Source organism: Juglans regia, chromosome 1 (assembly GCF_001411555.2).
Source record: "Juglans regia cultivar Chandler chromosome 1, Walnut 2.0, whole genome shotgun sequence".
NCBI lineage: Eukaryota > Viridiplantae > Streptophyta > Magnoliopsida > Fagales > Juglandaceae > Juglans > Juglans regia.
Window position 1 is genome coordinate 34,588,908 of NC_049901.1, and position 14,413 is coordinate 34,603,320.

At 38.4% G+C, this 14,413-nt stretch overlaps 1 protein-coding gene across 2 annotated transcripts in view; it reads right to left on the reverse strand.

Annotated features, from left to right (window-relative positions):
• Positions 1–2,960: 2,960 nt before the first annotated feature.
• LOC109008630 (protein CTR9 homolog) overlaps positions 2,961–14,413 on the reverse strand; it is a 28,834-nt gene continuing 17,381 nt past the window's right edge. For both annotated transcript variants that reach the window (XM_018988802.2, XM_035691462.1), the window contains exons 18-24: positions 6,752–6,853; positions 6,556–6,663; positions 6,237–6,461; positions 5,087–5,353; positions 4,910–4,981; positions 3,868–4,182; positions 2,961–3,367 (exon numbers count right to left, since the gene is read on the reverse strand). In XM_018988802.2, the coding sequence (XP_018844347.1) occupies positions 3,185–3,367; positions 3,868–4,182; positions 4,910–4,981; positions 5,087–5,353; positions 6,237–6,461; positions 6,556–6,663; positions 6,752–6,853 (1,272 nt within the window). In that variant the 3' untranslated portion in view covers positions 2,961–3,184. The remainder of the gene's footprint in view (positions 3,368–3,867; positions 4,183–4,909; positions 4,982–5,086; positions 5,354–6,236; positions 6,462–6,555; positions 6,664–6,751; positions 6,854–14,413) is intronic.

Sequence of the window (14,413 nt, forward strand, 5' to 3'; positions counted from 1 at the left end):
GATGCGATCAAACAACTTGGTATTCCGATTATTTCAAAGTGCAATTGTTGTGTTGTTCCCCAAGTTGAGACTTTGGATCATGTGCTCTTGGATGGGGAGGGGCGAGGAAGGTTTGGAATTTCTTTGCAGGAGTTTGTGGGGTTCGGTTGCCACAAGTTCGTGGCTGGATGGAAGTGCTTAATGTATGGTGGTGTCTTGCTTCTTGTTCATCTCAAGTTGGTTGGATACGTGGGATCATTCCCATTATTATTTCTTGGGCTCTTTGGAGAGCTCGTTGTCCAGCTCGGATGGAAGATATAAAATATGACTAGAGGGCCATAACTCATGCAGTGAAAGTTTCTTTAATGGAGATATCTAGTACCTTGCGACATTTCTGGCAAATGGGTCCTAATGATTTATTGGTGCTTCAGGAGCTAAATTGCCCAGTTGTTTCGGTTCGTGCGAGGCTACCAAGGTTGATTGTATGGCATCCGCTTAAAGTGAGGTTGATTATGCTTAATGTGGATGGTGGATCTTGTGGAAACTCAGGTTCTTCAAGTGGGGGAGGAATTATTCGTGATTCGCAGGGATGTGGTCTTGCGAGATTTGCTCATTTTTATGGCCAAACAACGAACACAATTGCGAAGTGTTGAGCTTTACTTGATGGTCAGTGGTTGTGTCATACGATTGGGTTGAGAGATTTATTGGTGGAGTCAGATTTGAGTGGTGGGATGGCTAACTTCAGGAGTTTGTAAGTATTGGTTTTTATGGGATTTTTGGGAGGAAGTGCAGGAGCTTATTCGCACGCTTAATGTCCAGTTTCGACATAGTTTTAGATAAGTTAATACGGTTGGGGATTTTTTGGCGAAAGAGGGCACTAAAGGAAGATTTTTAGATTTTATTGATGATGGTCTTGTGCAAGGAAGGATTTGGGGTCATGTTCATTTGGATAGATTGGGTATTCCTTATATTCGACGTTGATGTATTTCTTTATTGTTTGCTTTCAAGAGGCTTTACCATTGTAACTATGGTTGTTCCTCCGCTTTAGTGAGAGTCTTTTTAGTAATAGGAAGCCTCGACCTCATTTTTCTTTAAAATAAAAAAAAGTGACTTTTGATCTTGCACTTTTTGACCAATAAAAATCATTATCAATGGTCTTGATCAAAAGATATTGGATATTGGACAGTAAAATGATCATTAAAAGTCACTCTTGGAAAAAGTAATGATTTGGATCTTGATTAAGGATATTGGAAAAATATTTTAATCATATAAAATACATGAGATTCAAAAATTAGAAAAAATTTATTTTCAAGCCGATGCTTACATGACATAATTCGAAGTCAATACATAGTAAAAAACTTACATAACGTAATTCGATTTAGAAGTATAAATCAAATATTACTATTTAAGTGATCATGTAGATTGTATTGGGCAGTAAAATGAAAAATAGTTGTCCAATGCAAATGAAATATTCATCATGTTACTATGACCGTAATTCAAGACTCAAGTTGAGGAAACGGGTACACAACTTGAACTGCTATGATGCAAAATCAACACACAACGTAGATAATTATGTATCCACATACACAATTGCCACAAACTTCAAAAGTGATTTATATCAAGGAAAAGTTGCTATACGAGTCCTTAGAGTTTGACCTTTTACTAAACTGTTATTGGCTGTGAAAAAGTTGCAAATAGATCCTTGAGGTAATATCATATATCAAAATGATCCATTTTTCCAAATTTCATTCATCTATTAATAAAAATTATTAACTTTGCACTTATTTGTCATGTCATGACCAATAAAAGACTGACGCGTTATAAATGCAGAGTCAACATGTCATAATTCGTTGATGAATAGACCTGGAAACAACAACCAGTGGTGGCAAGTAGTATTGCATCAAATTGATACTCCCCATATTACTCAAATATATATTGTGTAGTGTATAGGCATTCAAATAACCCAACTATAATTTGTGGGAAGCTGAATAACTTAGAATAAAAAAAATTTCTCTCAAACCTAGAAAACAATGGTAAGATATATATATTTATATATATATATATATATATATATATATATAGACACACATAATAGAAGAAAACACTCGCAATAATGTTCTTTTGATTTATGTTGAAAAGTAACTGCAGGGGCAGCCAAATTAGCCATTTAAATTGCACATATGCTTTGATCTTTAAAGCATTTATCGAAAACTCGCTCGAGCAAGGGTAAAGTGAAGTTCTGTTTGAGCCAGAAACTTGATTGCCCAAGCTCGAGCACCACTTAAGATTGGGAGAAGCAAGACTTTAATAAATTGCAAATCTTCCTCTCTACTCAAATTTCTCCATCTAGGATTGTAGGAAAGGGTGCCCTAAAGACAACAGAGCCATCGTGGAACGTTTCCAGTCCCCAAGTTATTGATTGAAAGAACATGGAACTCCTAGTAAAATGGATGACAACCTAACAGTAGGATTGATTCTTCATTTTGAGAAATGACCATTTCTCATCACAATACCTAACCATATTATGGAATGACTGTTACTTACAAAAAAAAAATTATGGAATGACTGTTGGTGGAAGTAAAGAACGTAAAACTTTGAACTCTAAAAGCTTAAAAAAAATTCTTAAATATTTTGGAGGTGGCTGGACCAAAACAGCAGGGGTGGAGAATCCTGTTTTTGGGGTGTCCCAACTATGGGAGTTTTCGGATCATCCCGCTGTTTTTTAGGTGATCAGCCACCCTGAAATAGAAACAAATTTAAATAGAAACATGTGTGTGTGTGTGTGTGAAGGTAGTGCTGAGAGTGGTGGACTGCATTAGACCGTGTGATGAGCTGTGATTGGGCACGCTCACCCGCAATTTAAGTGTGCCAATCACTAATATACTTCTGCCACTCTCTCTGTATAATAACCTATGGGCTCCTAAGGACAGATAACAACGACGACCAGTTCTATGATTTAAAAATCATCAAGCGATCACCAATGAGAGAAAAATGTCATATGAACATTCGAACATTGATCTACTTTTGAACGAACAAAATGTATATGGAATCATGAGAAATATGTCACAACTTTGGGGAGCACAAACAGCAAATGAAGAATATACAATATAGTGATCCCCCGAGTAAAATGTTTCATGACTGGAGAGAGATTGCATTTGTCAATCTACACGTCAGTTTTCTTACCGACCACAAGTATAGTTGTGTCTCAATCTTCGTCCTCAGCAGCAGCATTTCCATTTGGCTTATGACCATCTTCTCTGACTTCTTCATCACTCTCCTGCAGTTCCGGTGAATTCTCTCTGGAAAACGGCTGCCTCTCTGGTGGCTCATCATCATCAGATTCTGACCATGCCTGCTTCCGTCGACCTGTGTTTGTTGAAGGTACAGCCTTCAACAAGATATAATTATTAAATGAAAAAAGTATCAGTTAGTAGAGAGGCTAAATAAATGTTAAAAAGAAAATATAGTACTTTAAACCCCCAGGGGAGGGGGTGGGGATACTGTAGCTTGTGGAAAACGTGCAATTATGATAATTTACTGATATGGTATTAAATCATTACTCATTATAAGAAAAGCAACAGGACAACAGGCTACAAATATAGAATATAGGATACCACTACCAAGTAAACCTATCTGATGGATGGATGGGAAGGCATCATTATCTATGCATAATATCAGGATCATAACTAATAAATCAACTCCCAACAAGTATGACACAGAACAATGCATTAATAAAAAATACTGAACGTCCTGTCTCAAGGTTTCCAGCCATTATTTATCTCATGACGGGAGTGATAGATGTTGGAAAAGTTAAGAATCCAAGCTGAGATACCAATTGTTTCTCAAGTCAGAACTACAGAGTCAGAAACAGAAACGTAAAATTGTTACCTCGTCTTCAGCATCAGAATCTTCAAGCCCAGCAGCTGCAAGAGGATCATGAGCATTCTCTTCAGCATCATCCTGATCATTTTGGCTGGCAAGATCCCTATAACTCAAGTTGGCATCTTCATCTTCCGGATCTTCCTGGTCATCCATCATCTCAGCTTCTACCTCTTCTGTCTCATATCGTGACTTTGAGCTCTTGTCCTTCTTTCTTCTCTTTCCACCTTTTCTCCTCCTCTTCTCACTATTCCCACCTTCCTCATCATCAATCTCTGACCTTTCCCTCCGCTTAGAAGCAGGTGTGCTGCTCTTCCATTGTTCCTGATAATGCAAAGAATATGCAAAAGACAGTAAAAGTTGAGGATGTTTTATTATCACTTAATAAGTGACCGCTGACCAGCTAATAACTGAAAGGAGACCATGTAAACATCCACAAACATTGTGTTGCTCCCCATGCAATTAGTGAGGCAGATGAACTACAAGCGTTGCGAGGTCACAGATTAACAGCCCATTTGGAGTTGGCATGATCATGACCAACCAATTTGTGGCAACCCCATCTGAGATTCTGAGGTGCACTACAAATCTGGAACCACAATAGTGGCGACCTCAAAACTCAGCAGGGTTTAGAACCGTGCTTATTTGATATGTAACCTTAAGTGGTATAGCTTTTCCTTTATATTTTATACATGCTTGCGAGTTTCATCTGTTCCTGTAACTTAAATATACAAACTGGGAAGTGTTCGGAATGTATTGAACTACAAACAAAAAGGCACCAAATAAAGCCTATCCAGACTCTTACACTTGGGGCAACTTATCGTGCCCATAAAGCAGATCAAAAGATAGGCAGATATAGCATGTTTCAGTGACATTCCTTTTCATGAGAACCAGCTCCTTTCTTCAGTTTGATTACAACATAATTTGTAATAGACTTCAGTGAGAGCATAAATCTCAGACATGCATTCTTACTAATTTGCTTAAAAAAAACTAATTCAGGGTCTACCAATGAAGAGAGTTCTTTTATTAATAAGACATGGTTGGCAATCCTTACCTTTATACGCTGAAAATGTTCCTCCTGTAGCCTGACCCGCTTTAGCTCATCCTCTTGCTTTCTCCTCTCCAACTATTTTCACACATACAAAGTATCAGAGAATTATCATATACAGGATTCAAAGAAATATATCCATGCACAACAGACATGAATGTTCAGTGTGTAAAGCAGGGAGACCTGGAATTTTCTATGTTCTTCAGCCTTACGACGGGCTTCTTCAGCCAATGCAACTTGCCGAGCAACTTCTTGTCTCTGCCGGATCTGCTGCTCTTCGCGCATAGCTGCTTCAAGGTGAGGTTTGGCTGCATCAAGTACGTTCTTGCAATACTCAACATGGGTATCAATTTTCTTCTCATCAAACCCATGAAAGTGGAGGTTGGAAGCAGCAGACAGGTGACTAAACAGACGAACAGCATTTTCTAGCTCTGCAATTGTTGAGCGTACCTAATTGAAATCCAACAAACAAGCAACATGACAGTCAATAGAGAAGAAAATAATACATTCAGAGTACAAATCCTTTCCAAAAAGTTCAATATACTCAATGCTGCTTCTCGCATAACGAAGTGCAATATAAACGAACAATAATTAATGTTATTGCCAACTTTTTATGCAGTCTTTAACTCCAAAATGTCTCAATAAAAAGAGAAAAATAGTAGCAAAACAAGACTTCACACATGTAATCGCCGACCTAAATGAAAAATAGGACTCCATTAACACAAGCAACTGCAACTACAGCAAGCTGATGAAACAAGCATAACTCTCTTCCAGGGCAATAGCTACATAAGCTACATCAACTGCAACTACATCACACATTTAATCGCCGACCTCCATATGCAGAGGTGATGGGTGAGGTCATGGATTAAGGTCCCTGGGATGTGTTCGTTGTTAATTAAGGAGGAATTTCCAATTTACTGTTTGTCTTAGTTATACGCTTCTGTTATATCATATGCCATTGCCCAAAATGCATTCATATCAAATCCTTTAATTTTATGCTCTGCTCCACTCATCCTTCTAACCATGTCCATTTATGCAACACTTTTTCCCAACCGTCAGTTTCCTGCAAAAAATATTTCACTGGAACAACTGTGACCTCATATTGGCACTAAACGTTCTCATCATCAGATAGGTGTATGGGCAATATTTTCACTTTAGCAGTTTAACCCATCCTACTGGTAATGTATGTGCAGTTTTGTCATCCTCACAAAAAATATTCAATATGTTTGAACAACTTTCATAGGGAATAGTACCATACAACTAAAGAAAGGAAAAATCATCCAACAAAAATTAAATGTCACGAAAACTTGGACAAGGAATTTTCTCAAATAACCTCATCAGCAGTCTTCTTTTCCTTCTGTAGTGTTGATGCAGAGAACTTCTGCATTGTAACACCAGCATCAAACCTAAGCGTGTAATTTGAAGGTGCCAGGTGGATGGCTCTCAGTAAAGTTTTTTTGCAGTCTTGCCACTGTTCAGCTTCATAATGAGTACGAGCTAAATAGAGGAGAATTTGGGAGTCTGTGTTATAGTAAAACTTCCGCAAGCAATTTTGATACTGCAAGATAATAATGATCATGAACACATGCAGGCAGTAATGAAAAGAAATTTGAAGTTGAAGGGATGCAAACAGTAAAATGAGACCAACTTACCATTTTTACAGCCAACGCAAAATTTCCTTGAGCAAAATAAACATGGGCCAAATTTATCCAAACATCTGGCATCTGGACAAATATGTTTCCACTTGCAGCTTCTTGAACCTACAATAATCTCAAAGTGAATCTTCTACCAAGTTTGAATTCTTATATTATACATGTCCCAAAAAATGAGGTAACTTATTCAGCTTACCTGAGCGAAAATATCTTTAGAAACATCGAAGTGGCCTTTTTCTGCCAAGACCACTCCAGCACCATTGGCAGCATACAGATTAGCAGGATGCTGAAGCAGAACCTATAAATATTGACATGGAAAAGTACATCTCAAACATCAGACTTCTCTGTTCATGACGGCAAAGCATTACCAAAATACAAAAAGCATGAGAAGGGGTGGAAATGGAACCTATATGAGCACAATCAAATCAGAGGATGAACTCTAAAAAAAGAAAGCTGAAGTATTGAATTGAGACAAGTTTATTAAAACGGAATCCAGACTAATGTTTACAATTCAAGCAAATAAGCTTGTTTAGAATGTTCATATCAGAGAAACTCGTTTTTCTGTTCACCCTTATATTAAGGTTCTTACTTTCTTTATTCTTTTTTTTTCCATGCTTGCTATCAACTTCTCTATCTCCCTCTCTTCATTTTTTATGATGAGGTATCTCAGAAACTCAAAACTGAATGCAGATTAATGTTTACAAGTCAAGCAAATAAGATGTTTAGAAGTTCATATAAAGAAACTCATTGTTTTGCAGTTTACCCTTTACTAAGGTTCTTTACTTTCTTTATTATTTTCCCGTGCTTGCTATCAACTTCTCTATCTCCCCCATCTTCATTTTTATGACAAGAAATCTCGAAGACGGTGTAAATGTAACATGTCTATTACCCAATTAACTTGTACTGCACCATCATCAAACAGATTAGGTAAATCATCGGTTTTTCACTAAAGGGACATGGCTGTTAGAGATGATTTGCATTCAAGGATTTGAACCCTGGACCTAGGAGGAGCTTACCCACAAGACCAAGGCCCTTACCAATTCAGCCAACCCCTAGGGACACTCCCTCTCTTCATGAATGAAGAAATGATTGTTTGTGAGATTCAAATATATATATATTTATGTCTTCTGATTTGCAAATGTATTTAAAATCTATACCATTGTATATTTGCCAATCTACACACTTTCATATCCTCTAAAAAAACTTCAATCATTTTACATATAAAAATTTGAGTAATACTAGTCCTAGGGTGTGCAAGCTCCACTCACTCATTTTGAAAAAAAATAGAGGCCACCATTAAAAAAATGATTTTTTCATGTGGGTTTCAAATTTACCCACCTTTTTTAAAGGGAGTGCGCAAGGCCTGCACACCCTTGGACAACAAATATTATTTCTCTAATATTTTTTTATTAGTAAGTTACATATGTGCCCAGTGGGTCATAAACTCACCATCACACCTTCCAACCCATTCTCATGAAGGAAGAGTTATCAAGGCTTGAGCTCATTGGCTATAGTTTTCATTTTATAACCGTTTTAAAACCAATTTTCTAAAACATCACTTAACACGTCAGGTCAGACCTGTGACCTTAAAACTTTATGGTTTATTTCATGGTCTTTACTTTGTTTGGAAGTTGAGCTCATCTCAACTCATCATTACAACTTTTTCAAATTCCAACATAAAATATAATAAATAATTCAACTTTTTCAAATCCCAAAATAATAATAATAATAAACAATAATATTCTAATAATATTTTATTATCTCAACTCAACTCAACTCAACTCACTTCAACATCCAAACCAGATAACTAGGGCCAGGAATTAAAGAGATAGCAAGACTCAAACTTAATTTCTATTAAGATTAGCCCAAAAAAATCCAAGAAATTTAGAAATCCTGGTTGAAATTTAACCTGTTAATTGGCTGCCAGCATATCCTAGAGATTCTACAAGTTCATTTTTCAAGTTCATCTCATGAACCTAATTCTATAAGGAGCCTAACTCCTATGTTGCCACCAGCCCTATTGCAGCCCAAGAGAGCCCTAATTTTCTTAATAAATAGGATCATAACCCTTATTATTTCATCTAAGCCACATTTTTCCCTTGCTACAACCCTCTTCCATCTCCACTGAAATATTTTGTTTAAAATCCCCTTCTTCCTTGGCATAAACCTAGCTGTCAGCCCCTCTTTGGTTGATTTCAGTGAGTTTTATCCATGTTCTCTTAAGTCTTTCCTTTAGATTCATGTATAGTTCTTAAAAAAGCCTTTCTTGAATGAACGTAATATCAATACCAGAAGAGTATAAATATTTCTAACAAATCAATGTGATTTCATCAAGATATCAACTTTCAGCCACTCTTCCTACGGTTTTAATCAAATTTCCTTTCAGGTAGGGGGTTTGTTTGATTCGTATCTGTTCTTAATTCTATTGTTGGTGAGTTAAAGCTTTAAAATAGCAAAATGATGAAAAAGGACTTGCACTGAACATTTTACAATAGCAGAATGTAAAATTAAGAACAGATACGAATTAAAGCTTTTATCACGCATTATGTTCAGTGTAAAATGTTTTTTTTTTATAAGTAAATGTTCAGTGTAAAATGTAAAATGTAAGTCATATCTTGAACACAGAACATCTGTAAAATGTAAAATAGCAGAATGTAAGTCATAACTGTAAAATTATGTATCATGCATTTTAGAAAACTTATCATGTAACGACCCAGGAAAAACACTAGCCACATCTGCACTATAACTTTCAAAAGACTAGTCAATTTGAAGCTTCCCTAGAATCACTTATGAATCTTAGGAGACGTTTGGATTCGAAGATGATTTGAGATGAGCTGAGATGGATTGTGAATAGTAATGAGATGAGTTGTGAATAGTAGTGAGATTTATGAGTTAAAGTTGCTGAATAGTAGTGAGATGAGTTGAGATGAGCTGAGATCACTTACGAATCCAAACGAATCCTTAGTTTCACCAAGTAGCCAATGTGGGACTTGGCACCCATGACTACCATTATAACCTACCCACTCTGTGGGCTACATATTCCTAATGTTGGGACTGGGATGTTACACAGGATGAATTAAGATGCGCAACAAAATTTTATAAAGCATAGTAGTCACCAAGCAAGAAAGTTATATATATATATAATACATATATTTTACATCCACATACCACATTCTCGATTCTTTTACTTCCCTCCCCTCTCTCATTTTTCTCTCATCTCCCTCGGCCTGTAGAAGCCTCCTCTCTCCCTTCTTCCCTTTCTATTCTCCTCTTTCTTATTTTCTCCTTTCTTCTCGCATCCCTAAAACTCTAAATCTTCAGAGACCCACGACAGCGTCTGATCTAAGATCAGATATAGATCTGATCTTTTTTTTTTTAATAAGTAAAAATATTATATATATATATATATATCAATAGGAGTAACCAAGTACACTGGATGTATACAAGAAAACACCTAACCCATACTAGAGAGCTCCTAAAGACCCAAAAAGCCCGTGAAAAACTACCCAAAATACACCAAGCCCGAATTGGAATAAAAACACACCTCCCCAACCCCAACCCCTTGTTTTCCGTAAGACTAATACTCTACCCGAAACTCCCTCTACGAGAACATCTTCACGATTCCCTCCCTTTAGTCTTCTCTCGACTTGAGCTACCACCCTTAGCGTCGTAGTTGATTGCCCAAGAAAGACGCTTTAACTCCTTGCTTTTCTTAAAACTTGATTTGGTTTCAAACGAGTGGCTCACCTCAATCGCAGTGAGTAGTATTTTAAATTGGTCTTCACATCCTCCATATGAGAGCCCCACGATATGCTGAATCTCGTTAACCTTAGGCAAAACCCAATCAGATGGTAAACCAGCTATATTGTTTATCGGAGGTAGAGAAACCAAGGGAACAACATTATCCCCAGACACAGTACCCAACTACATTCCCGACCCTAGACATTCTTCCTCACAAGGCACAAATGACAAACCCATAATTTCCTCCCCGCCATATCCTGCATCCAAATCCCGAACCTCCTCAACAACTATATGGTTGCTGTCCATTGTTGTTGTCACCATTAAGGGTTCCTCCCCTCCATCGACGAGGACATTGTTTGTACGTGCTCCACCCCCTAACGATTCTTTATGTGCCACTTTGTCAGATCCTGCTGCTCCCTCAGGAAGAATAGAATAGGTAGGGGAAGCGCAACCTTCTGTTACCCCATTTTCACATTCTAAAAGAGGATCGTTAGTTTCTTCCAAAGTACTCAAGACCCTGAAAGGACCCCATCTTCAACTAAAAGTAAGAACCCTGGAAAAAAGTACCAACCCCATTAGCAACTGGTGACTGAGAACAGTCAGACAACAAGCTACCGATGTCCTGAATGACACCAGCAAGAATAGTGATGCTGGCATCAAACGACCCTATCTGTGACGGCGTCGAAACGCCCTTTGCCGGGCACTTGAGGCCTTCAAACCCGTAGGATATAACCCCCACCCCCCTTGTCTATTTTCGACCCACCACTCAAACCCATGACTAGGTCCAGCCCCTTATCCACTTTAGTCATGAGATCACTCACATACTCCATAACTCCCGTCAATTGAGCTTTGCCAGCCCACAAGACCCCCTCCACTTCTCCTAATGTCACCTAACAACCTTTGTCCCCTACAAGTGTCTTACCCTTTCCTTCTGCCGTAGAGCTATTCTCGGCTGGACTACATGCTAGTGACCTCAACACCAAAGCGTAGGAGGTACCTTTGACCGAAGAAGGCCTTCCCACTGTCTTTCCATCAACAAACTCCCATCTAATTGCATGCTTCAGAATAGCGGCTTTGGACCCAGTAACGCTTCGAATGGACTGCAGAAAACCTATCCATCCAATGCCATTTGCACCTTCCGGAATCACCACCAAACCTTTCCTCCTTCCATTTCGAAATTCTGAGAGTTGCAGAAAGATGCCCCTTGCGTTAATATGATATTGAATGATGAGAACTCCATTACCCATCCCTAGCTCCCTGAAGAATCCTGTTACAGAGATACTTTTATAGAGATACTTTTATGCTTTCTATATCTAGATAGTATATCAGATAAATAGATAACGTGTACAATAAATAGGCTCTTCGTGTACCGTAAATAGACTTAACGTGTACATAGCAGCTAACGTGTATAGTAAAACCAGCAGCAATTAGGCGCTGGCTTCAATGCTCGGTTGTAACCATTTTCTATATAAATGAAGGAAAACAGTAGAAAGAGATATTCAGACCAATATTGACATGGTATCAAAGCCAGGTTACTCTGATTTCAGTCTCTGTAGTCTTAATCTTGGGTGTGCGATTTCCATTGCTATTTGTGAGAATTTTTTGAGTTGGGCTCTTCAATTTCTGGGCAAATTTTCTTTCGGCAATAGCTTCTTGTGGTTGTGTCGGCACCTTCTGCTTTCAGAGAAGTCTCTTGTGGCTTTGTGTGGTGATTTCACCACTTTCTGAATTGATTGGTGCCTATCGGCACTTTCTGAGCTGCTTGTGGAGATTTTCAGCACTTTCTGAGTTGCTTTCTCAGAAAAGTGTTTTCTCATTCACTTGTTTTCTCATTCTCGGTTGGGAGTCAGAGCTGTCTGTGGTGTTTTCACTTGTGGGCTTGAGTATTAGGTGGCTGTGTGGTGGTCGGCTACGTCTGTGGTGGTTTGTTGGTGCTTCTCGGCACTTTTTGGGTAGTTTCTGGTGGTCGGCTACGTCTTGTGGCGGTCCGAAAGTTTCTGGGTGTGGCTGTGTTGCAGTCGGGTCTCTCTCTGCTGGTTTCCGTAATTTTCTGGGCAGCTGTCGAAGTATTTCTACTTCGTCCGTAAGGTATTTCTCTCCGACAACTGATTTTGGGCCCTTGTTTCGTGAAGTGCCTATTATTCTTGTGCCTTTGGGTCCTTTATTTTTAATCTGGGCATTTTATTTTGGGCCCCTCCTTGTTACCGTGACTTTGAGTTTGGCTTATTGTGATCCTAATCTTACCACTTATTTGATTGACTACTTAAGCATATTTCTCTAAGTGCTTTTCATCATGTCTATTGAAAATACTATTGTTCGCTTTACTGGAAAGAATTTTCCTACGTGGAAATTTCAGTTTAAGATGTTTTTAAAAGGAAAAGAATTATCAAATCATATTGATAATTCTACTGAAGTTCCCACTAATGAAAAAGAATTTGCTCAATGGGAGGTTAAGGATGCCAAGGTCATCTCTTGGTTATTGGGGACGATTGAGTCTCACCTTGTGACCAATCTTCGTTGTTTTACTACGGCTCAAGCTATGTGGGATTATCTTCACCATATTTACCACCAAGATCATAGTGCTCGAAAGTTCCAATTAGAATTGGAAATTAGTACTTATAGTCAAGGCAATTTACCTATCGCACAATTTTATTCTGGTTTTATTAACCTTTGGTGCGAGTATTCTGCCATTGTTCATGCTAAGGTTCCCACTACGGCACTCGTGGCTCTTCAAGCAGTTCATGCTGAGAGTCAACGCGATCAGTTTTTAATGAAGCTTCAACCCGAATTTGAGACCGTTCGAGCTGGTTTGTTGAACCGTAATCCGGTTCCTTCTTTGGATATTTGTTTGGGAGATTTGTTGCGGGAAGAACAACGATTATCCACTCAGATGGGTATGACTTCTGAGAAGGTCTTTTCTGAGAATATGAATGTAGCTTATGCAGCACAAAGGAGAGGGAAGAACAAGTTGCAATGTTTCAGTTGCAAGGAATTTGGTCATATCGCTCGCAATTGTCCTAAGAAAGTTTGCAACTACTGCAAGAAAGAGGGTCATCTCATCAAAGATTGTCGAGTATGGCCTCAGAATCGCCAATCTCAAGCTTTTCAGGCAGCTGTACAGTCTTCTTCTTCATCTTCTGCGCCACCTACTGTAAGCTCTGATTCATTTGTTCTCACACCAGCAATGGTCCAACAGATGATTGTGTCTGCTTTTACGGCCTTAGGCCTGCAAGGTACGAGTACTAACTCAACTTCTTGGATTGTTGATTCGGGCGCTTCTAATCATATGACTCGTAATACGACGGGTCTCCATGGTGTTCGCAAGTATAGAGGCATGCAAAATATTCAGATTGCTGATGGCAGTACTCTTCCTATTACTGTTGTTGGTAATTTGGGCTCTTCATTTCGCGATGTTTTTGTCTCTCCTGGATTGTCTACCAATTTGATTTCTGTTGGACAATTGGTAGATAATAATTGTGATGTTCACTTTTCTCGTGGTGGTTGTCTTGTGCAGGATCAGGTGTCGGGGACGGTGATCGCAAAGGGGCCTAAAATAGGACGTTTATTTCCCTTACAGTTTTCTATTCCTAATGTTGTTTCTCTTGCTTGTACGACTACTGCCAATACTAATGAAGTTTGGCATAAGAAATTAAGTCATCCTAATTCTGTTGTCTTGACTCATCTTATGAAACATGGCTTTTTGGGCAATAAAGATTCATTTTCTTCTTCTCTTGTATCTTTGGATTGTGCCACTTGTCGTCTTGGTAAAAGTAAAACTTTACCTTTTCCTGCACATGGTAGTCGTGCGTCTAACTGTTTTGAGATTGTGCATACTGACGTTTGGGGTGTGAGTCCTATTATTTCTCATAGTCAGTATCGTTATTTTGTGACGTTTATAAATAATTATAGTCGATTCACCTGGATATATTTTCTCCGTTCTAAAGCTGACGTGTTTTCTGTCTTTCAAAAATTTGTTGCGTTTGTTGAGATACAGTTCAGTACTTGTATCAAAACTTTACGCTCCGACTCAGGGGGGGAGTACATGTCTCATTCTTTTCAAAATTTTCTTCAGCAAAAGGGGATCATTTCTCAGCGTTCTTGTCCATATACTCCTCAA